The sequence below is a fragment of the Lynx rufus genome, unplaced genomic scaffold (genome assembly GCF_022079265.1).
Source record: "Lynx rufus isolate CCGP_SWC_20201006 ecotype Redwood Valley unplaced genomic scaffold, mLynRuf1.p SCAF_16, whole genome shotgun sequence".
In the NCBI taxonomy this organism is placed as follows: Eukaryota; Metazoa; Chordata; class Mammalia; order Carnivora; family Felidae; genus Lynx; species Lynx rufus.
The window spans coordinates 57,019,410-57,043,548 of NW_025814830.1; the positions used below are offsets into that span (position 1 = coordinate 57,019,410).

A 24,139-nucleotide genomic window follows, 5' to 3' on the forward strand; every position below is an offset into this window, starting at 1 on the left:
GGAGTCTGGGAGAGGATGTTCGCAACACGTGTAACAAAGGACTAACAGCCCTACATACAGAATAAAAATGGGCGAAGCGTGTGAATAGGTACATCCCACAGCAAGAAATACAAGAGACAGTAAACTCCTTCACTCTTCGCGTTTTCCTCCAAAACTCCCCCTGAGAACCAGGGCTGCGTGCAGCCACCTGCTGGCCCTCCGTGGCCTCTGCACTGGTGGCCTGCTCCGTCCCCTGGCTGCGCCTCAGAGGCCTGCTCAGGGACTCGGGGACACCCAAGCCCTGCTCGTGCCCGGGGCATGTCCATCTGTGCTCTTCTCCTCCCAGGGTGGGGCCGCCTGTGTGGTGGCCGCTGTGCCCCCGCCCAGGGCGCCCACTGCCTCGGCAGGGATCTGTGAGGCGACCGTTCCACGTTAGCCTTCACGCGGCTCTCGCCTCCGCCGGCTCTCACTGCGCTTCTTCACCTCCTTTCCTCTCATCCTCGTCTGCATATTTTTGTTTTGTTTTTATTTTTGTTTTTTTGTTTATTATTTATTTGAGAGAGAGTGAGAGCAGGGGAGGGGCAGAGAGGAAGAGAGAGAATCCCAAGCAGGCTCTGTGTTGTCAGCTCGAACCCACGAACCGTAAGATCATGACCTGAGCCACAATCAAGAGTTGGACGCTTAACCAACGGAACCAGCCAGGGGCCCCTGGTTTTGCTCTTTTAAATGAGAAAAAAAGAGCTGTTTTTACAAGGCACCTGCAGTACATAACGGGCTCCTCAGCCCCTGCTCGGGCCCCAGGTCTGCCCAGAACACCGCTCACCCCCAACCCTCCACGCTTGGCCCAGAAGGAGGGCGCGCGACCCAAGCCGGACCAGTCACAATCCTTCCCTGGAATTTTTCTGACCCGGAACAGAGAAGGAGGAGCTTTTCCTCTGCTCCGCTTGGGAGGCGGGCCCAGAGCTGCCACGCCTACCTGCCGCGAGAGACCTCGACAGGCGGTGTCCTGAGCAACGTGGCCGGACCCGGCACGTTCCCCGTCCTGCCCGAGCTCCCCAGCAAGGTTTCTGTCACCGGCCACTGCGGCACCCTGGCTGACGCACACCGTCACCCCGCGGCTCCCGAGGGGAGGTGGGTTTGCGGCCCCCCCTACGGCCCAGCAGCCCCTTTTCTCCCCCCCAGGCAGCTCGGCGGGGGGGCTGAGCTCTGTGAGCCACAAGAACAGACTGGAGGTGCCAGGGCGGGCAGGCCCAGGTGTCAGCCCGAGAGGGACGCGGCCCCAGGACGGACGGTCTCCAAGCCCACCTGAATCCCCTGCTCCGATAACAGGCCGTTATTATCACCGGACGCTTCCCTGCAAGGCGCCAGGACGGCTTTCTGCAAGACGAATCTGGTCCTGTCGCTCCCGCCTGAGATAAAGGCCCCTCCCACACTGTCGCTCTGGAGCTGTGGCCCATCACGCTGTCTCCACCTGAGGCAGTTGCCTCCACCTGGAACATTCTGCCGGCGAGCTCCACCTGGCCTCCCTGTCCTGCCCTCCTGGAGTCTGGGGGAGGCCTCCCTCTCACCCCCATGACAGCCCAAGTGCAGCTGCTCACGGCTTCTCCCAGGAGCCGGGGGACCTCTTGGCACCCCCGCTGTGCCCCCAAATTATCCAGAACCCGCATTCAGGGCTCCGTCAAGATGGCTTCGCTGTGTTTGCTGTTGAGAGAGCAGCTGACGGAATCGACGTCATCCTCGCCCACAAAGGAACACCCACCTCTTCTCCGTTTGTCCATTAGATATCCCCCGAAGCGACCCCGAGCCCCCAGCGGCACTAACAGAGGACAAGGCACCAGGGCAGGGAGGGTGTGTCTGGGGGTGGGGTCACCCTTCCTCTGGGCTCCCTGGATCCCCCCTTTGCCCTCCGTGTACCTCGGCGTGTTCACAGTTGCCTGCCCCCCCCCCCCCACCATCCTCGGTCTGTGGCCTTCGACAGCAGGGCACAGAGAAGGAGAAGTGTCACCAGACCAAAGTCCTGATTTCACACGTGGGGAGACGGCCGCAGAGCAGGGAGGCCCCGCGTCCCGGCCAGGCCTCTCTGCTTGGCCAGGTCCCATCTGTCAGTTCTAGGAGGGTCACTGCAGGGGCCCAAAGGGGAACATGACCCCCGCGGGGTCGTTTCTGGCCAAGAAGCCCCGATTGTTCAGGCGAACATCTGTCCAGCCCGTCCTCGTCTTCCCACTGCCCCGCGGGGCCGGTGCAGTGAGCAGCTCTGAGGCCGGGTGAGGACAGAAAGATCTCTGTGGACGGTGAGACCCCCTGCTTCCCACCCCCCCCGCCGCCCCGGCATGCCTGGGCCCCCGAGAGACAAGGGGTGGCACAGAAGCCTGGAAGCAAGTGCGTGGGTCCCCCAGTCCAGCCCCACCTGCCTCCTCTCCTGGAAGAGGTTATCCAGCCCCGACGGCCAGGCTGTGGCAACGTCACTCCCGGCCGGTGCCTGTGCCGGGCTCACGCGGCCCCGGAGGCCTGAGGGAGGGTGTGGAGGTGTGTGGCACCTGTCCACTGTGCCCGGCATCCCTCCAGACCCCGCTCCCGAGACCCCAGACCATGTTCCCCAGGCTCCGGAAAATCAGATTCTAGAAACAGCCCGAGGCCCCTGCCCCACCCTGTGGGGCTGGGGGTGTGGTGAGGCGCGTGGGCCAGGAGGATCTGGTCCGAGTGCAGGCGAGCTGGGGGCTCCAGGGGGCGGGTGGGGGGGAGCACGGCCGGGGGGACTCATCTGGGGAGCAGGGCAAGGAGCAGAGACGGGCGAGATTTCTCTGTTCCTAGGCCGTGTCACTGCTGACGGCAACGTCTTCCGCTGCTCTGCGGTGCCCGGGGACTGTGATTTCTGCCTGTCGAAGTCAAAATTTACTTCTGGGAAGATAGACCTTTGGGACTGTTGGCTGAGACTACATCCCGTGAATCTTAATAGCGTGAAGTCTCCGGGCTCCTCTCAAGGGGAATTGTCCAGAAGAGGCGGCTGGGCTCTGACCTCCAGAGCAGGCCCCATGATGTGTCTGAGCCTCAGTCTCCCTGCGCATCCCACGGGGAGATGGGCACCCACCCCACCCTCCTCCTAACGGCACGTGACACGGCCTGGGGGGGTCACCCGGATCGCACGGTCCCCCTCTTCTGGAAACGGACCCGCCAGCACCCTCCGGAACCTTCCCGGCCTGAAGCTGGGTGTGGAAGAGTGTCCCTCCGCCGAGCTGCTGAGCTGGGGTGTCAGGGTCAGGGCGGGGCTGCTGTGGAGCCAGCAGAAGCAGGGACGGGAGGGGACGGGCCGCGCTCCCTCCCCTCTGACGCCACGAAGGCTCTTCATCTGCTGAGCTGAACGGTCCCTTCCTCCAGGATCCTCGTGTGTGACGCACCTGACACGACACAGGCCTGAGCGCGGCCACACCCACTTACAGGCGTCACTGACCGCATCGGGCCCCTTCCAGGGGACCATCCCACAGCCGAGGTCCGCTCGGTGACCCGGCCCCTCAGCCACAGCTGCCCAGTCGCTGGCTGGTCTGGGCCAGCACGACATGCCCTCCCCTGAGACTTCGGGGAGGAGACTCTGTCAGCCACGCGGCCTCGAGGGTCTGAGAGGGCAGCTGGCCCGGCTCCTGCCGCTGTCCCCCACCTGGCCCCAGGCCCCCGCGAAGCTCAGGGCGGGGAGGTGGGGACTCTTGGGGCAGAGCCTCAGGCGCCCAACAAGGAGGAGCCCCTGAGTCGGAGGCGGGAAACCCCGCAAAGGCACAGGCTCGAAGGGATGCCGGAGGTTAAACGGCGCCTACCTCCCGCCCTCAACGGCAAGGGCAGGACGCCTTCCCCCGCTTCCCGGCCACACGGATACAGCGTGCCCAGCGTTTCCCCGGGGACCTCAGGGCCAGACCCCGGCAGCTGGCCGTGTGGCCGTGCGGGGCCAGGGCGGGAAGACCCCCGAGCCCCGGCAGGTGCGGCGTGTGCGTGACGGTGGCTCAGCCCCAAATCCACGGTGGCCAGGAGCCCAGGGTGCTCCCCCCGCCCCCCCCCCCGGAACAAAGCCGGCCCTGAGGTTTGAAGCCCCCGTGGCTGCGCCCGAGGGCCGTTGTGAGCGGGACCCACTGAGGACAGAACTCCTTTGTTCGCATCAAGTGCTCGGGGACCCGGGAATCGAGCCCGCACCCCGGGACCCCCGGCCAGTTGCCACTGTCGCCTGCCCCCCAAATGCCTCCGCCCCCGTGGCCGGGGCGCCCCGGGCCGAGACTGTGTCCGCCACAACTCTGTGCACAGAGGCCGATGGCCGGAGCCCCCGCCAGCGTCGTCCCCAGGCCTCCCTGCTGCACCCGCACGCCAGTCCTGTGGGGCTGCTCTCGCTGGCCGCACCGGATGGCCGGCGATGCCCAGAGGGGGGTGGGAGCTCACGTGTCACACACACAGCACAGGCAGTGGGCGGGGCTCACACCGGGCTCTTGAGCAAAGGTAACTGAGAAGCGGGCACGGTCCAGACGGTGGAACGTGACTCAGCCGGGGAAAGGAATGCGGGCCCCATTCATGCCACACGCGGGTGGGTCCCCAAAGCGTCGTGCTGCGTGACAGCCGCGCACAGAGCTTCCTGTCACAGGGTCCTGCTTATGCGAATTGTCCAGAAGAGGCAGGTGGGTGCTGTGGGAGGCCGGGGCCGGGGGCAGGGGGCCCCGCTAAGCCACACAGAGCGTCTCATAGAGGGATGGAAATGTTCTAGAATTAGGAGGTGCGGGTGGCTGCGCAGCTCTGCAAATGTGCTAAAAACCACCGGCTCGTACACGTCCAGCAGGTAAATCATACGCTCTGTGACTTGTCTCAAGAAAGCTGTATTAGAATCCAAGCAGACCCAGGACCAAAGCACCTCTGAGCCTCAGCACCACTCCCCTGCCCAAGGGCGCAGGCCGCGTATCGGTGGGGCTCCGGCAGGACAGTTCGGGGCGCAGGGAGCCCCAGAAGCCGCAGCGGGAGGGAGCCCGTTGGGAGGGAAGGCTCCGGAACAGGCCGTGTGGGGAAGAAGACCTAAAATTATTCTAAGAACCTGAAACCCCCGGGGAGAAGTGGGGGGTGGTGCGGTCGCCTCGAATGGGGAACTCCTCGTGGAGGGAAGGAGAAGTCTTATCTCGGGGGGCGGGGGATGCCAAGCAGGGGAGGGCAGGGGCGGTGGGGGAGGGCAAGATTCCCACGCAGACATGCTCTGGTTCAAGGGCCCTCGGGTGCCACATGCCTGTGCGATTGCGGAGGGGGAGAAATTCCCGTTCTCCTGATGGGGAGACTGAGGCTGGTGTGTGAGCACGAGCTCCAGCGAATCCGGGTCCGAGTTCTGCCGCCCCCACCGTAGACCACGAGCCCGCCGACTCCCCTCCGAGCACCCACCCCGGCCGGGTCGTGCCAGGCACCATTCACGGCTGGGGATCGGGGGAATGGGGTGAAAGCATCCTCACGGCCCTGGTTCCAGCAGACATGAGCGGGCCCACCCCCTTTCCGCTGGTAAAGGGGTTGGGCCGCTTGAAGTCACTGTGGGGCAGGCTCTGTGCCCGGAGCCAAGGGCACTGACCTGTGGGACCAAAACGGCCTTGCTCTCACAGATGTGACTGGACCATTACACGAATAGCAGCTGTGACCACTGATGGGCCTTGGCGAACGGGGGCGCCTCTCCATCGCGGGCGCACAGTTAGGGCCAGACTGGCACGGGAAGCCAGGCCTGGGAAGAGTGTGGGGCCCCTGGGGCCCCGGGGTGGCTGGCGGCTGTCACGGGGGCCTGGCGGTCTGGGATGGGCGGTGAGGACAGGGCGTGCTGTTCCCCTTAAGCTCAGGCACAGGAGACAATGTTCTAGAAGTAAATTAGCAGGATGCTGTGATTGTCAGAGAGGCGGGGGGAGCAAGACGGAGGGAAGCCAGGCGAAGGGGAGAGAATCAGGAGAGAAGGGTCCCAGAGAAGCTTGCAAAAATGGAGAGAACTCGGGGAAAGGGAAGCCCCGGGAGGAGGGGCGGCTCTTTGTTTAAAAGTTCCAAGGAGGACAGGTCTGTTGTCCCCTCCGACGATGTTCAGTAGAAGCCTTCGGGGATAAGAGGAGACCCTTTGGGGATGAGCCCGGGCCCCGGGTCACTGCTCCCGCCTTTGCCCTCCAGAGGCCCTTCAGACACAAGTGGTATTACAACGATGCCTCGGCATGGGGGCCGAGGGCAGTGTGGTCTTTCCCCGTCCTCCAGGGTCCTGAGGACGGCCAGTGGCGGAATGCTCACGGGGCCACCTGCTGGACTGACCTGGTGGGGCCACAGCCAGGCCGACGGGGCCCCGCGTGCAGAGGCCGCTTGCAGACAGCAGAGAAGATGTGAAATTAGAAGTCAGAAAGTCCTGGTTTGGGAAGGAGACTCAGAGACGCGGACAGGAGCCCTGTCGTGGTGGAAAGAGCAGTCTGCTGAGTGAGGCGTCTACAAAAGCCCCCGTTTTCTTCTCTCTTCCTCTTTCTTCCTTCTCGGAAGGCAGATGCGATGCCTGGAGGTGGCGCAGCCACTTTGCAGCCCGGAAGCCACAAGTACGCGGAGGGTAGAATCCAGAGCAAAAAAGCCTCCGTCCCAGATGGCGGCATTTCGTTACAGCCGGAGCCGTTCGCCTCCGGGCTCTCGTCACCGGGACAGAAACAAACAACCTGGTCTCTACTCCTGTTAGGTTTTCTGCTATTTGCAGCCGCACACGATCCTACCGGACATAGGGTTCAAGTCCTGTATGGACAGGGTTGCCAGATGTAGGAAATAAAAACCCAGGATGCCCAGTTAGATTTGGATTTCAGATTAATGATGAACAATTTTTAGTATAAATGTATCCCAGCCAGTATTGGGGACATGCTTATATTCAGCTGTTTATCTGAAATGTGACTTTTAGGGGCTCCTGGGTGGCTCAGTCGGTTCAGCGTCTGACTTCGGCTGAGGTCATGTTCTCACGGTTCTTGAGTTCGGGCCCCGCGTCGGGCTCTGTGCTGACAGCTCGGAGCCTGGGGCTGCTTCGGATTCTGTGTCTCCCCGTCTCTCGGCCGCTCCCCTGCTCACGCTCTCTCTCTCAACAATAAACATTAAAAAATTTATTGAAACTTGACTTTTAACTTCAGCTCTATCCACGGATGAAGCAAAGGAAGGCAGGGTTGGGATCCATGGCGTGAGTTGTTTGAGGTCTTGTGAGTAGGTGCTGGAGTGTAGCCTGCTGTCCTCTTGTCTCTGGGGCCTCCCTTGTTTCCTTCTGCCCCAGGGTCTCCAGCACTTTCCTAGACCTACCCTAACAGGTGTGCAAAGAAGGCTCGGAAAAGCCACACGACTCATGGCCGAAGACAGAGACGTGCAGGAAGGAGGGTGAGTGGTGGAAGGTTCCCAGATTTGACATTTTAATTGCGCTTGGCAAAAGTATCAGTCATCCACGGATTGCAGGGGCGGCTGACCCCCAGGGGTCGTGTGTGACCCAGGACTTGAAGGCAGGTGGGTTTCGAGCTCGCTCTGTTTGCCGGGGCCAGCGGAAGCACCGTGCCGCGAAGGTTGCCGAAGCCTGGTCCGCGCTCGGCGGGAAGGAGCTGGAGAGGCCAGCCTCGCCAGTCACAAGCCCTGGAAGGGCTCCCGGGCCCCGGGGCAGCGGGCTGTAGCCCGGGCCAGTCAGTGGAGCCCAGAGTCTGAGAGGTTCTTGGGAACCACATTTCTAAGAGTGGCATTTGCCGAGCCCCGCGGAGCGCCTGCACACTCAGGGTCTCCCTTGGCCCCGGGGGCACTCTGCACGCCCCCAGCACAGAAGCCGGTGTGACAACGGGAGGGCGTCCCTAGTGCCCCGTGCCCGTGGTGGGGGTCACGGCACCAACTCCCTGCCCAATTTCTGCACACGGACGTGGCTTGCACTGACTTGCTCTGAAGGTGAAGTCTGGGGCACACCCCCCACGTCACAAATCTGTGCCCCGTGTGGTCTGCAGAGGAGACAAGGAAAGGGGGCCACGGTGCCCCTTCTCGGCTCCAAGGCCCCAGGCAGAGACGCTGGGGGCCGGCTCCCCCCACAGCAAGCCTGGAGGTGAGGCCAGGTGACGGGAAGGGAGAGAGTGCCACCCTAGGCCCTAGAAGCAGGGCTGGGACACAGGGTGCCCCGGAGCAAGGCCATTAACGAGTTTCCAAGGTCTGCGGCTGCTGCGGGACAGGCACCGTAGGAGTCAACAGGACCCTGAGGCCTGGATTCAGGGCCCATCCTCGGCCTCATTTTTATGTTTCCTTTAAAGAAAATTAAGATTACTAAAAAAAATTTTTTTTTAACATTTATTCGTTTTTGAGAGACAGAGAGAGACACAGATCGCGAGCAGGGGAGGGGCAGAGAGAGGGAGACACAGAATCTGAAACAGGCTCCAGGCTCTGAGCTGTCGGCACAGAGCCCGACGCGGGGCTCGAACTCACGGACCGCGAGATCATGACCTGAGCCGAAGTTCGACGCTCAACCGACGGAGTCCCCCAGGCGCCCCAAGATTATTTTTATTGTGGTAAAAGACACAGAACAGAAAGTTGCCCATTTTAACCATTTTGAAATGAACGATTCAGTGGCCGTGAGCGTCCTGAGAGTGTGGCCGCCACCGTGTCTAGCTTCAGGACGCTTTCGTCCCCACAGGAGGGACCCGTTCCCATCAGCTGGCATCCCGCCCCCCCCCCCCCCAGCAACGGGAACCCACTTCCCGTCTCTCTGGGTTTGCTGTGCCCGTGTCATGTGCGTGGAATCGCTCGGCGTGAGGCCTTTGTGTCTGGTTCCTCGCGCTCGGCGTCACGTTCCCATGGTCCATCCGAGCCCCTGACGCTCAGCCGTCCGGGACCCTCTCTCGGCCGGTGCTTCTTGAGCGCCCGGTTGCCAGGCACGGTTCTGACCCTGGCGAGAGCTGCCTGCTCGGAATCCCAGGTGGCAGCGGCTCGGCCTGGCGCAGGCAGGGATAGGCAGGGAGGCACAGGCCTGGGTTCGAGGCCGGGCCCGGCCACAGAAGTTGTGAGGTTCTCATCTCTCCGACCTCCCGTCTCCTCACTCGCGGCGGGGATGCTGTGGCTGGAGGGCCGTTGACCCGCAGGGGTCTCCCAGAGAGAAGATCGATCGGACTTCCGGGGAAAAGAAACGGAGAATCTTCCGGCCCCCAAGCCCTGCCCTGTGCAACAGGGCCTCCAGCGGGGGTCTTTAAAACCCACACGCACGCGAGGCGACTTTCCAGGTTTGTGGACAAGATAGCTAAGCGGAATCCGTGAGGTCCTCAAGTTCCACTTTGTTCGGCAAAAACTTGGGCCTGTGGTCTGCACGTTGTCCTGTGTCACCTCACCTTTCCTGAGCTCCTTCTCCTGATTACGTGGTCGCACCTCACACCGCCCCCCCTGCAGCCTGAGTCCGACCACACGGCTTCGCCTCGGGGCATAAAAACCCAGCGAGGCTCCCTGCTCCCTACCTTCCTCTGGTGGCAACAGCTGTCCCAGCCGTGCGTAAAGGCAATAGGATGACCTCAGTCCTCTGGGACTGAGCCAGGTTGTCAAGGGTCAGTGGCCCTGAGGGGATGTGCCTTTGCTGACTTTCTACTTAGGTCCCTTGGATCCCAGACTCTAAGTTAGGTGTTAACCTGTAGGCAGTTGACAAGTTGCAAACTATTTTTGCTTTGGTAGAAAAGATTGTGCTTTATACTGAGTCTGGTGTGGTGTCTTCTGTGACATTCTTGTCTCGTGGGATTTAAAACTGCCCATGTTCCCCCTTGAGTCCTCTTTGCCATCTTGCTGGACACACCTTTGACGCATCTTGTCCTGCTGGACGCACGCTTGCTGTATGTTCATATAAGAATTGTTTTTAACTTTTTGAAAGGTATGCTTTGTACTTTCCTTCCTGCCTTCCTACTTTCTTCCTTTTCCATTCAACATCCATCCACCCACCTGTCCACCATCCATCCATCCAGTATCTATCCATCCACTTATCTATCCATGCACACACCCATCCACCACCCATCCATCCTTCCACATATTCATCTATCCCCCCATCCACCAATGCATCTACCTATCCATACATCCACCTATCCATCCATCCATCCATCCATCCATCCATCCATCCATTTGTCCATCCATCCACCCACCCGTCCGTCCATCCATCCATTTGTCCATCCATCCACCCATCTATCCGTCTATCCATTCACTGTCCATCCATCCATCCATCCATCCATCCATCCATCCATCCATCCACTCATCCATCCATCCATCCATCCATCCACTCATCCATCCATCCACTCATCCATCCACCCATCCATCCATCCACCCATCCATCCACCCATCCACCCATCCATCCATCCATCCACTCATCCATCCATCCATCCATCCATCCATCCATCCATCCATCCACTCATCCATCCATCCACCCATCCATCCATCCATCCACTCATCCATCCATCCATCCATCCATCCATCCACTCATCCATCCACCCATCCATCCATCCACCCACCCATCCACCCATGCATCCATCCATCCACTCATCCATCCATCCATCCATCCATCCATCCATCCATCCACTCATCCATCCATCCATCCATCCATCCACTCATCCACCCATCCACCCATCCATCCACCCATCCACCCATCCATCCATCCATCCACTCACCCATCCATCCATCCACCCATCCACCCATCCACCCACCCATCCACCCATCCACCCATCCACCCATCCACCCATCCATCCATCCACCCATCCATCCATCCACCCATCCATCCACCCATCCATCCATCCACCTATCCATCCACCCATCCACCCATCCATCCATCCATCCATCCATCCATCCATCCACTCATCCATCCACTCATCCACCCACCCATCCACCCATCCACCCATCCATCCCTCCATCCACTCATCCATCCATCCACCCATCCATCCACCCATCCACCCATCCATCCATCCATCCATCCATCCATCCATCCATCCACTCATCCATCCACCCACCCATCCATCCACCCATCCACCCATCCATCCACCCATCCATCCATCCATCCATCCATCCATCCATCCACTCATCCATCCACCCATCCATCTATCCACCCATCCACCCATCCATCCATCCATCCATCCATCCACTCATCCATCCATCCATCCATCCATCCACTCATCCATCCACCCATCCATCCATCCATCCACCCATCCATCCATCCATCCACCCATCCATCCTTCCATCCACCCACCCATCCACCCACTCATCCATCTATCCAGCTGTCCATTTATATCAGAATTGGAGTTCCAAAGTGAGACAGTTGGATCATTTAATACCATGCTGGTTTGAAATAAAAGCTGACAAATATTAGTCTGGGTGGAGTGGTCCCCAGCCCTGCCAATCTGCTTTTGTGGTGACATTTCCACTAATTGAGTGAGGTAAACCGGCAGCTTCTCAGTTTTCATGGAAATAGGTCCCAAGCACGTGTTCAGCATGAAATGTGCGGTGAGGTGGACAACATGACTTTTGATTGTTGAACCAACCGGCATGTTGGCACCATCGTCAAGGGGCCTGCGTCGGCTCATTGGTTCGGAAGGGTGTTCTTGGTGCAGTGCCCCCCAAAGGCCCCCGTCTCGCCTCTGCCACATTGTGTTTCCCGCTGAGTGGGCTGCACGCCTACAGAGCAGAGAATGTGCAGAACAGTCGTGTGCCCTCCGTGTGCGCTCACGAACGTGGATCTCTCACGTGTGTGCGTGAGGCTGGGGAGCAGGTGCTGAGACCACGCTTCTCACAACCCCGTGGCCAGGCTGTGGGATGCGGCTAGCCGTCACCTTTGCAAGCCTCTCGAGTGGCCACGAGGCCACGGTCATCCCCCCAAACAGAAGCAACCCAAGGGCCCGATGTGACTGAGCTGGGTAAGGTGGCTTTGTGAGAAGTACCACGCTGAAGGGAACTTGTGTTTTCCCAAGACCATTGTAGGCGACAAGCGAGCAGAAACTAATAAGAGACCAAAACACCGACACCCCCTTGGCGTCCGGCGTGGGTCAGGCCCCTCCGTTACCAAGTGACGCCACGCCGTCTCGGTGCCACGGGGTTCAGCGGGGAGGTCAGCCTGCTTCCTTCGCTGAGCCAGAAGATGAAGGGAAATCACTCCCCTGAGAGCTCGGCGCCCAGAAGTGCTTCTCTGACCACCGCCACCGTTTATCACCACACCCCCGCCTCAGGACCCCGGAGCCCTAGCCGGCTGCCCCGGGGTGCCCACTCCATAGCTGAGTCTCTGGCTCCCCCCGCCTGAGCCGCAGCCCCTTCTCCAGCACAGTGGGCTGGTGTGGGGGGTGCCTGGGGGCTCAGCCAGCAAACGGGCAGACGCAGAAAGTCCCGCGGGCCCCTTCCTTCTGGCGCCGTGAAGGGTCCGAGGCATCGCCCCGCCCCAGCCGCTCAGAACCCCGGTTCTTGCTTCCTAGAGCCGAGCGGGTCACACGCGGGTCACATCGTCAACGGCCTGCGGATGCCAGCACTTTCCACCAGCTGACTTTCCGGTCACAGGCTTGCGGCCCCGGGCACGGCGGGTTCACCTGTGTCCTGAGTGGGAGCAGGAGGGCGGCTGCAGGCAGGGGAGGTGTGCCCGGGCGAGAGCCACACCTAGGCGGGCCACACGGCCTTCTCTGCTCGCGGTTGGACCCCCCTTCCCGCGGCCTCCCCTGGGCTGACCGCTGAGCCCACATTCACAAAGGACTGGACCGGATTGGCCGAGGCACCCCGCCCGGCGCTCTGCCTCCGGCCTCGCCTCTCTGGCCGGTGTTGGTTTCCACAAACAGGAAGCCCCCAGGAGCCACGGCCACCAGCGACCTCCAGAAACATCCACACCACTGTTGGCCACTCCAACCGTCCGAAAAGCCTTTATCCACTGGGGCTGGGAGGCTCCCTCCCAGCCCCGCCCTGCAGCCCTGGGCTACAGATAGCTGCCCACACCCATGTCGCATCATCGAGGAGGAAAAACTGGGAAAGAATATATAGAACACGATACTTTTATGTAACAACTTAAAATACCGAAAATCACAGTGTATCTGGGAAGGACACACAGATAAACTCGTCCCCTGGGTGGGTCCAGCCTCAAGGCACTAAGTGCTGATGCGTTATTGGCCCATTTGACAGAAGAGGAAGATGAGAGGTGGTTGGGGTCCAGCAGCTCCGGCCAGACCCCAGCGGGAACGGGTCCTGCCCCGGTAGGCCTGGCTTTAAACAGCTCATGGCTGGGGCGGCGACTCTATAATAATCCATTTTTACAAAGAGAGAAGGTGCAGGGTGCTCGCCTGTCTGCTCCCGGTGATGGGGCCCCTCTGGTGTGTGTAAATTATTTCAGAGCTCAAATTACAGAGGGGGCCTCAGAGACGAAGGGACCAGACAAGCAGGGAACCGGGGTGGGGGGGGGTGGGGGTGGGGTGGGGGGCGGGAGCTGGCGACGGGTCAGGCCTGTCCCTCCTCTGTCCCGGGGCTGTGGACGGGGCCGCACGGGAGATGCCCCGTGTTCTGGCAGCCGGAGGAAAGGGGGACCAAGAAAGCAGTGAAATGGGCTTTAATGCTATGTTCTGTTAAATCTGACCCACCGGAAACATCCTCCTTTTTACAAGTATTCAAAGTTAAGAGTTATTAAGGTCTTTCGCACCCTGTTTTTGCACCAAGACTGTGAAACCCCGCCAGGGTGGCTGAGGTTGGGCTGGGGGCTGGGGGCTGGGGCCACCTCTGTCTGCTGGGGGTGCACTGAGGCTCAGAGGGGCCCCTGTGGCGGGAGGCCCGGTCGTCCCCGCCGCCGGGGCGGAGGGCTGGGCTGCAGCTGCGTCTGGGTGGCCCCAGGGAGCGAGGGAAGCACCTGGCAGTTTCGGTTTCCGAAAGGAAGCTGCCAGCTCCTATCTCCTCGCCCCGGCTGCACCCTCTGCCCCAAAGCTCTGGGTGGCGCCCCGCCCGGAGAGCCCCAGGTGGGGACAGCCCCTCGCTGGGACGAGGAAGCCTGGCTGAGGGGCCAGGGCCAGGCGCAGCCCCTCTCGGCCTCCTGGGCCTCCCTGAACTTGGGAGCGCGGTGCCCCCCCCCGGGGGCCGTAAAGGCGGGGAAGGGCTCTGACTTGCACTTTTTGTCAGCTGCCTATCACCTGCTTTTAGGATGTTTGGTCCCAACCTCCGTGTAACCGGGGAACAATGTTTGGTGGTACAGGGGCAGGAATGGGCTTGGCGTCTGTCTGTCTGTCTGTCTGTGTGTCTGTGTGTCCAGGCCTGGCAGAACCATCCAGACAAGACCTCCTCTGAGGACCCTGGGAAATACTGTGCGGAAAGCAGGGGTGCGGGGCCGCCCCGGGGTGCTGGGGAGGCGAACCGCCACCTCTGGGTGCTGGGGTCCCGTGCCCTGGGGTGCCCTGCACAGACGGGGGGGCGGGAACCTTAGATATTGTGTCCCAGTCGGGGAGCCCAGCTGTGAGGAGGGGCCAGCGGCCCAGCCCCGGAGCCGAAGGGCCCCTGTCTGAGGCCGAGTCAGGCTGGCCCCGCGGCCTGGGGCCCACGCTCACTGCAGTTTGCCGTGAGGGGCACAGCCAGGTGGGACCATGTGCAAAGGTCCCCCCTGCCCCTCCCGCTGGCCCTTCCTCCCCGACCGCTCCCCCTGGTAGGGTCTGCGAGGTCGGGGCTTTCCACACACTCAAAATGCACCCCAACTTGGGAGGGAAGGAGGAAGCTCTGGGGGCCGCAGGGCGGGGTCAGCTCCCCAGTTCCTTCTCCACTGGCCTCTCTGAGCCGCCCCAAGTGGCCTTTGCAGAGAAGGGACTGCAGGGGTTCACGGGCAGGTTCCCGGGAGGCAGTGAGCACCAGGAAGGGGAGCGGGGAGGCAGGGCTGGACCCAGGGCCGGCCGCCGCACCAGAGCCGTCTCTCAGCAGTCCCCCAGCCCGTCCGAGGTCTGGCCGTCGTCCCCATGTCACAAACGCGGATGGGCCCGCGGGGTTGTGGGGTCACCACCCCGCTGCCGCACAGCTGAGCGCACAGAGTCCGGGAAGCCAGGCCACGCAGAGCAGGGCACAGACCCCTGCCCACACCTCGTCCTCGGAGCGGCCTCCTCCGAACCGTCCCATCCCACTCCTGGGCCTCCTCGCAAAGGCGATCCCTCCTCGAGGTGTCTGTGAGGCCCCTCAGGCCCAGGGGAGGGGCCCGGGCGCCAGGGCCAGGCCCCTGGGGCCGAGGGTCATTAGGGTAAGGACTGAGAGAGAGCTCCCCGGACTTCGAGGGCCGCGCTGGGCCCGGGCCCCTCTCTGCCACCTGCCCGCGTGTTCGGACCTACAAGTTCCTCTTTGCCTTTGTCCCTGCGTCCCCTCAAGGCTTCGCGCCCACGGTGCTTCCTCTCCGACAGACCCCTGTCCACACCCGCCCCCCTCTGGGAGCCACACTGGAGGTCGGCAGGGAGCGGCAGAAACAACACTTCGGCGTCAAGTGCTCTGGCGGCCAGCGGTAGGCCGGGCGGAGGCCAGCGCTCTCGCGCTCCCCAAAGGTTTCGCAGCAGCAGCAGCAGCAGAGGGGGCTTCGCTGGGGGGCCCCACATCAGCTGGTGCTCGTGTGATCCAGGTGCCAGCTGTGGGGCGTCAGGCAGCACCTGCCTCGGGCTCCGTAGCGTGGGCCACCCAGACCCCACCGCAGGCTCTGAGAGGGTCTGGCAGGGGGCGGGGGGGGGGAGCTGCCGAGTGAATCTGCGCCCCTGGGCGGTGGATGCCGGGGGGGGGATCCCTTTCCTGAGGTCCCCGTCGGGGAGCGCCTGCCGGGGACATGCTGTGTGACCCGGGGCGGGTTTTCTGACCTCTCTGATTTGTGGCCTCACCTTACAGTCAGGCCGACGGCGCCTTGCAGGCCGGCCGAGGGAAGCCGCACCCCGGGCCGGGAAGGATTCTGGGCTGGATTTGCCCCCCCCCCCCCCCGCCCCCTCTACCCCGTCCCCTCCCGCAGCCTGGGGAACAATAGCTTCCATGTCCCTGTTCGCAGGGCTGCCTGCCGCCTGGGAGACCGTCAGCGATGCCCCCGGCACCGTGTCCCCCTGGGGAGGCTGCGCTGGCCTGGGGGGCAGGTGCACCCCTCTCCTCCACCGTGCCGCCTGGACCCTCGCCCCAGGGGCAGAGGGGGCCGCACCCGAGGAGGAGTCTGCCCACGTTCTCTCAGACGCCAGTCCCAGTTGGTGAGCCCAAAGGGGGCCACACCTGATTCCTCCTGACCCACCAGCTCTATAGCTGGGGAGGGGGTCTGCACGCACCGAGGCCTCTGACGGGGGCCCTGGGCCCTGGGCCCTGCGGCTCCCGCTGCCCGGTACTATCCACACCGATGCTCCTCAGGCTGTGAGAGAGGGGACCCCAGCTGCCTCAGGGACACCCTCTGGCTAGGAGAGGCCATCAGGGTCGAGCAGGGACCACCACGTCCTTGTCCCCGCTGCCTGGCAGGGAGCCGAGGCCCATGTGGACAGGCTTCCGGCAGATTCCATCGCTAGTCTCCAGGCCCACCTCGGCCTCAACTCCAGGTGCTGAGCTGGCCCCCAAATCTGGAGGGCTCGACCTTGCCAGGCTGGGGACCGGAGGCGGACACAGCCTAGGGGGACGCACGTGGGTCCCAGAAGCCCTCCGTGGCCTCAGCCAAAGCAGCCCCGTCTGTGGGCCAGCCCTTACGCCGCCCTCCGTGCAGGTCACCTGCCGGCCACCTTGGGGAGGAGGGGGAGGGGCAGGGCTTCACCTGGGGTCACTTGGGGGGGGCCAAGTGACCTGTCCAGAGCCTACCATCTCCAGGAGGCCTGGCCGCCAGGTGCCCCCAGCAACCGGCCACGGGGACCCCCTGCAAGGGAGGGTGCCCTCCAGGTCCGTCTCTGAACACTGCCCCTTAGGGGCCGAAGGGTCAGCGCCCAGGTCCGGCTCCAGCCCCTGGCCCCGCCTGCTGACCCCAGGCAGCTCACCCTCTGCCTCTGGGCCTCAGTTCCTTGTCAGACAGACCTACATGCCCCTCAGCCCCCCTCAGCCCCCCTCAGCCCCTGTGGTGGCGTCAGCAGGCACACACCGTGCGGGGGACGGTCGTCTCCTCCGGGCGTAGGATGCACCCACTCCCGTCAAGGGCTGAGCACCGGTGAGCCGGCACCGCCGCGGGCACCAAGGGGATGGCAGCGAGCAGAGGGCAGAGGCAGCGGCCCAGTGCCAGCGGGGCGACACGACAAGTGAATGTGGGGACCCGCCAGACTCCTCGTTTGCTGGTGAGAATCATAAACAGGAGGGGAAGACACAGCAGGGAGAGGAGGGTGAGGAGGAGGGAGCAGGGCAGGTGCCTGGGGGGCGGTCGCAAGGAGGGGCCGGCAAGGGCGCAACGACGAGGGTGAGGGCGGGAAGCCCTGGGAGGGCCTGTGTGCAGGCGTGCTGTGATCCGACCGACTTTGTCATAGGCTCGCTCCCGCGAGTGACAGAGACAAGGCAGGTCTGTAAGTGACCCGAGAAGCTGCACTGACGCCCGCCTGCACCCCGGGCAGCTGTCAGGGGCTGCCTGTCCGCCCCGGCGGGGGTTGTAATCGCTAATGCCCGCTGCGCTCCAGCCTCCGCCGCAGAACAATCCACGTGAATGATCCGGAGCCCACGGAGTCCACGGGCCCCGTGGCCAGCCCAGGTGACGCCCCTCTTCTCCCCGGCCGCCGCCCCTCCCTTGGCCAACAGCAACCGAGGCCTCGTCCCAGAGCGGATGATCCCAGAGGGAACACGGGCGGAGAGTCCTGGCTCAGCGGTAACCCGTTCTGGCCTCCCCGCCGGGCCACGCTTCCTGGCTGTGCCTCCCCTGGTCAACCGTAGTCACGGAAGTGAAAGTGTGAGAAAGCCCCCGCGGCCGGCTGCTGAATCAGGTTAACACGGATGCCTCTCTCTGCAGTCAAGATACCTCGAGAAGTGAAAGCCTTCTTTGCCTCCTCCAGCTGCCCTCTCGGGACCACTTCCTCCAGGAAGCTGGCCTGGATTGCACCCGGCCGGCGGCTCTGTCTTCCTAGGCTCAGATTCGGGGTTCAGTGGGTGGGGAGGACATGGCTGGTTGGTGTCCTCTTGTTGGCCCGTCTCAGGAGGCTTGTGGCACGGGGACGGCATGGGCAGGGGACACACATGTTCCAGCAGAAACGGAGGGCCCCAGGAGCAAAACGCCCCACATTTACTGGGGGAGGAAGGGGTCCTGGCTTTCCCCAGGAGCGGCCTTCCTCTTTGTCCTGACATAAGCCTCAGGGGACTGCAGGCTCTGCCCTTGGAACCAGGCTTCCTGACCGAGTCCAGGGGTCCTGTGTGTCCAGAGTCTCGTGCCCCGGAGGCTGGCTGCGGAGGGCCACCCGGAGCGCCTCGGGGGATGCGGGGGGCGGGAGGGACAGGTGGGCGTGTGTCCTGAGGGCTTCCCGACCCCTTGGACGACCACAGCCCCACCGCACTCCCTCTCCTGGGCTCTCTCCCAGCTCCTTCCCCTCTGCCCTTCTTCGCCCCTGCTCAGGGACATCGGCCCCCAGACTGTGTTTAACCTTTGCTCTGTTTAACCTTTGACCCTTATTAAAGGTCATCAAATCACCCTTCTCCAATCCCTCCATGGTGCTGCTGGCTTCCTGCCAGGCGGTGGCCCCGGGGCCGGCTTCCCTCCCTGAACGGACCCTGCATCCGTCTGTAGGGTCAACGGAGCCAGCTCAGTCGCGCCTCCGCTCTGGCCTGCTGGGTGCCCCTGGGAACCTCGGTATCTTTTTCTGTGATGGCGGTCGCCATGACATGCGGGCTTGCAGGCCCCGAGCCAGGGTCCCCGGCACTGCGTGTTCGAGACAGGAACAGGAGGCGGCAGATGGGACCTGTCGCCTCAGGTCTCGGTGGGGTCTGAGCGAAGGGAAAAGCCCCTGCGGGAGGGCCGCCCTGCACACGGCGACGATACCGACAAGATCGAACAGCAAAGTTGCCAGCGGTACTTTGTGCACAGACGCAGACGGTCACGCTGCGGGGCTCAGCCCGGGCCCTCATCGCGGAGAGGGGCTTTCGCGCATACTCCGACCCCGATGCCCTGGGCACCCCGTGCACATCTATCGGTGTCCTGACGGTCCCCACAAGCACGGCCAGGGGCCACGGCTGAGTGACAACAGGGATGCTGGGGGCTTGGGACAGAGACGGCCTTGCCCCCCGGGAGGCCGTGCGGCCACATCCTGACCACAGGCCGTGATAGAGATGGGCAGTACGGGCTCTGGGCGCCTTTCCCCAAGCCTGCTGCCTGGATACAGATGGGACGGTTACAGGTCTGGTCACCCGGACTGGGGGGCCCTGAATCCAATGACAGTGTCCTTACAGGAAAGGAGAGGACATAGGGACACAGAGGAGAAGCCACATGAAGGCAGGGGCAGAGATGGGAGGGACACAGCCACAGTTGGAGGAGGCAGGGAGGACCCTCCCCGGGAGCTGGAGGAGGGGGCTCGGCCCCGCCCACACCTCGATTTGGGGCCCTGGGCCTCCAGACCTGGGGGCGGATAGATTCCTATTCCGAGTCCGCCGGTCGGTGGCACTTTGTCACAGCGGTCTCAGGAGATTAATACAGCAGGGAAGGGCGTGCGGAGAAGAGCTGGTGGTCAAGGGGAAGCTGGAGGGGGCAGGGGGAGGACGGGGCCTGAGAGGGCGTGGTGGGGAGGAGGAGCCTCCCCACCGTGCTTGTGGGAACTGTCAGGACACCGATAGATTCGCACGGGGTGCCCCGGGCACACTGGGGTCGGAGTGTGCACGTGCTGGCTGTGGTGGCCTCTGGACCCTCCCCACCCTGGACCAGGTGGCCCACGGCTGGACTCCGCCGGGCTCCAGGCTCAGGACGGCACCTTCTGTGGGATCTCACCCAACCCCCACTAACCACCCAACACCAGCCGCATCTGCTTGGACGCCTCTAGGGATGGGATGCTCATTATCTCCCCAGTCACACGAAGGCTGAAGTCTGCCACCTGGACCCCACGTCGTCCCTCCCCAGTGATACCAGGGCAGGCTCGACTCAGTTTCTCCCCCAGGTGGTCATGGTGAATTGCCCCCCAGCCTCCTCCGCTTCAGGCCAAATTGGAGTGACTTCAATGCTCTGTCCTGGCCCTCCTCTGCTGGGTGTCCTGGGTCCCATCTCTGGTTCCTGTCGGGGGCACAGCAACCTGACCCTCAGTTTCCCCGTCTGCAGAGTGGGCTTGTTGGAATGGGGGCCTGCACATACAGTAGGCGCCTAATAAATCTGAGCGAGGTAAACACTCCTCTTTCCCACTGCACGCTCAGGTCTCCCCTGCCCTGAGCGGGTCTACCACCCGTGGGGTCACCGTGGGGTCCGGACCCATCCGGTCCTCCACCACAGCAGGGCTGCTCGGCGCCTGCCCGGGGCTCTGCGGCAGGGTCCGGCGGCCAGAAGGGCCACGCCGTCTGCCTGACCTCGGCGTGCGCCTCCTGCCGGCCGGACAGCCGCGGCCACGTTCAGAGGTGTTCGCTCTCGGGCGGAAAGGCTCCGTCCTAACCCTTCAGAAGATATCACCAACCGTTGTTGCTTTCATACTTTAGGGCCACTTAACGTATTCTGGGGTCTCCGAGGTTTTCATGGATTCTTGGGGTGCCTGTGGGCCCCAGAAACTGCACGGTGGAGCCGTGCTCCCCCCTGGCCTGTCCCAGACCCCGAGACCCCCCCGACCCCAAGGGCTCCCCCGGCCAGCCTGCGGTCCCTCCAGCGTTGCAGAGCCCTGGGGGGGTAGGGGGCGGGGTCTGGGGTGGCCTGAGGGGTTAGGACGTGTCCCAGCCTGGCCGTGGCCGTCCTGTGGGGCCGGACGATTAAGAAAAGATGGGCTGTGAGCTCGTAAAAGCCAGAGTACCTCGGGGCTGGGACTCCCGTGCCCACACAAGCCGGAGCCCAATAACACACTGGCCAAACACCCACCGCCCCGGGGACACCCCCCTCCCCCCCCGCCCCGGGGGAGCAGTGAGCTTGGCATGCGCAGTGACCGCGGGGTCGATAAACTGATGGCTGGGATTCTGCATGAGACCGTCCGCCCCGGTGCCCGCGGCCCACCGGCACCGTGGAGGCACTGCCGCCTCGAACTCCCTCCTCGCGCGAACGCCCCCGCCCCATCCAAACACAACACAGCCCGAGGCTCGCACGCGCACCTGCTGTCTGTCCTCTCCCTCGGCAGCCTGGGAGGAGCTGCGCCTTGGCTCCGTCAGGGAGCAGGAGGACAGGCTTTGACACACGAGGACCCTGAGGCCCAGGCGAGGACGCGGCGGGTGGCAGGGCCCGGCTGCCGGTTCCCAGACAGTGGCGGGGGGGTGCTGCCCCAGGAAGGGAAGGGGCCGTGTGGTGCCCACCAGGAACTTGACCGGACCGGAGCCACTGGCCAGCCTGAGACGCAGGGTGACCATGTGCCAGGGCCAGCAACCTGGCACCACCCTGTAGGCGTCTTGGAGTCACCCACACGTGGGAGATGCCGTGGGCGCACTCCTCACCCTGTCTCAAGGCAGGCTTTCCCACACCTGGCTTCGGGTGACCGATAGAGCCCGAATCAGGGGCTGGCCCTCGGGGCCTGGACGGCAGCACGTTGGGGAAGCAGGCTCTACAGAGGTGGCAGGGACATCCCTGGGTCGGGGTGCCGGGCCTGCGGGTCAGGGGCCCACTTGGCCTCTGGAGGAGGCTCCAGCAGCAGGACTTGGGGCTGCGAGGTCTGGAAGGTTACAAAGTTTCCTCGGAGCGTGGCCACGTGGCGTGGGCTGGGGAGTGAGGTCGCCTGCTCACGGCTGTGCCCCCCCAGTCTTGGGGTGAGCCAGGGGCTTGGCAGTGGGGACCACGGGGTGGCGGGGAGGCCTGCCCATCACCACTTCTCTCCGGCACCAGCTCCAAAGGGCAGGGGTCTTGCCAGGGACGGCTCATCAGTGGGGACGGCGGTTGAGTCCTGGACCATCGCTGGAGCCCAGGGCCCTGGCCCAGGCCCTCTTCCCCGTGGCCCCAGTGTCCTCATCCCACCCCTAAGCCGCAGGGTCCTGCCGGGAGGACCGCACACCGCCTTTCTCACCAAGTCCCGGGACCCTGCCCGTGGGGGAAGACAGAGCCCACTCCCTCCTAGATGGGACTGAGCAGGCCCCTTCCAGCATCTGCCTCCGGGTGGGGCGCCCACACCCGGCCTGGCACCTGCCGGGCCCTCCGGGGCCACCTGTCCCAGCTGTGTGGGTTTGAGGTGAGTCAACAGAGCCAGGCAGGAGGCAGCCTGGAGATGTCACACTCTGACCACCTGCTCCGGCCCCCACGCCCCCCCCCCATCCCCTTACCTGGCTGCCCTTCCTGGGGACCCCGGGGCACTGAGCAGCCGGTGGACGCGGCGACGCTCTCCAGCACAGGGGGACGCCAGGGACATGCGACCGGAGGTGGGTCCGGGAGGCAGTCCTGGCGCCGGGCGACAGGCGGGCAGCCCTCTGGGGGCCGACGTGAGCGCCCTTCCTGACCTCGTGGGGCCTCGAGGGAGGGAAGAGGGCCGCGGCCGGCCCGGCTCTCCGGCAGCCTCTGTCCCCCAGACAGCTCCACGCCTTCCAGCAGCCGTGCCCGCCGGCCTGGGGAGGGGGCGGGAGGCCGCAGGGGCTCATGTGACGCAGGGCGGGCCTGGGGAGGCGCCGGTGGGGGAGGTCTCCGTGCAGCCCGCGGGCCGGGCAGCCAGCTGTGTCACTGTGATAGTAGGGCCGGGGCCGGGGAAGCGGCCTGCAGCTGTGCCCACCGCTTCCTCAACAGGAACCATCTGGGCCGGGCCCTGCCCGGCCTTCCCTCGCGGCCATTCCGGTCTGACTTTCCAACAACTTCCTCCTACAGCCAGCCCGCTGACACCACACCCACCTGGAGCCGGGACGGCCCGGACCGCCAGGCGCGCTTCCTCGACCGGGGCTGGGGGGGTAGTGTCCGTGCGGGCCGAGCCCCCGACCCCACGCGCCCCGTCCACCTGTGCCCCCCGCCCAACCTTGGGCCTGGCTCCGCTCCCCCCCCCACTGCCCTCGGCCGGGCTTTCCCCGCCTCCCCGCCCAGTTCCCCGGGGCCGCTTCCCTGAGCGTTGGCCCTGCCCTGGAGTCAGACCTCGCCCTGCGTCCTGACCGGCCACCCCTCACCCCCCACACCCCCGGGGCTCTCCCTCGGCTGCCTGGGGCCTCCTGACCCCCACCCGCTCTGAAAGGACCGCCGCAGGCCAGGTGAAGAAACCCCTCTCTGAGCGCGGCCTCCTGGCTGGGGGGGGGGGGGCTCCTCAAGGAGACCCTTCCCCACTTCTCCATGGGCACCTTGCAGGGACAGTGACCAATTTGGATGGGATCTGCTGGGGGAATTAGAGCTGCTTCCCCAGTCTGAGGGCTTCCAGAAACCACGTCAGACCCTCTGTGTTCTCGGAGCCCCCACCCCACGGGCACTCAGCAAAGAGGGTGCCAGGTACATCAGAGGCACTAAAAAGGCCACGTACTGAAGGCGGCCACATATGTGGGGTGACGGCAGGAGAGCAGGTGGCCTTGTGAAGAAGACACTGGGCCCCGTGCCCCCACACTGGCCCAGCAGTTGGCTCCCTTGGGGCCCAATCACGGCTGCAGGCTCAGCGTCGTCAGACAGGCCGAAGGGGTGAGGCCCGCAGACGCAGGGCTGGTGCACAGACCTCTGTGCTGTTTTCATTCCATTGAGTTGAGGTTTTCAGTAATGCCTGCACATGGTGAATACTGCAAGCCGTGCATAAGGGGTACAGCAAGAAGTCAGACCCCCCCCCCGTTTCCTGGTGTGCTTCTCCAGAGCTCACGGCTGTCACAGTGTTGTTTTTTTTTTTTTTTTTTGTGGGGGGGCGGTCCTTCTGGAATTGGTGCAGGGACAAGACCGTGCTTCCCCACGTGCACACGTCCTCCCCACAGGGTGGACAGCTCCCCACCCCCAGGGTTCAGGCGGGAAGGAGGGTCCTGTGAGCCAGCCGGTCCCTGGGCATCACCGTTGTCCTCACGGCACCCCCTCTCTGCTTCCTGAGCTCTGACTCGGGACAGGACGGAGGGTCCGAGGCCCAACCCGGCCGGTCCCCTCCTCGCTGTATGGCGGTGATGGCAGGGCCGGCCTGTTGCAGGGGAGGGCCCTGTGCACGGCCTGCCCCGTGGTCAGCACGCACGTGTCCGTGCTCCTGACCTTGCCCCTGACGCTGCTTTCTAG

General features: G+C 63.8%; 1 protein-coding gene across 1 annotated transcript in view; it reads right to left on the bottom strand.

The window, feature by feature from the left end:
- CBFA2T3 (CBFA2/RUNX1 partner transcriptional co-repressor 3) overlaps window positions 1-22,859 on the bottom strand; it is an 82,830-nt gene extending 59,971 nt beyond the window's left edge. Inside the window, 3 exon segments of the mRNA XM_047078933.1 lie at window positions 22,255-22,482; window positions 22,485-22,661; window positions 22,664-22,859. Of these exon segments, the coding sequence (XP_046934889.1) occupies window positions 22,255-22,482; window positions 22,485-22,661; window positions 22,664-22,715 (457 nt within the window). The 5' untranslated portion in view covers window positions 22,716-22,859.
- Between the last annotated feature and the right edge of the window lie 1,280 nt (window positions 22,860-24,139).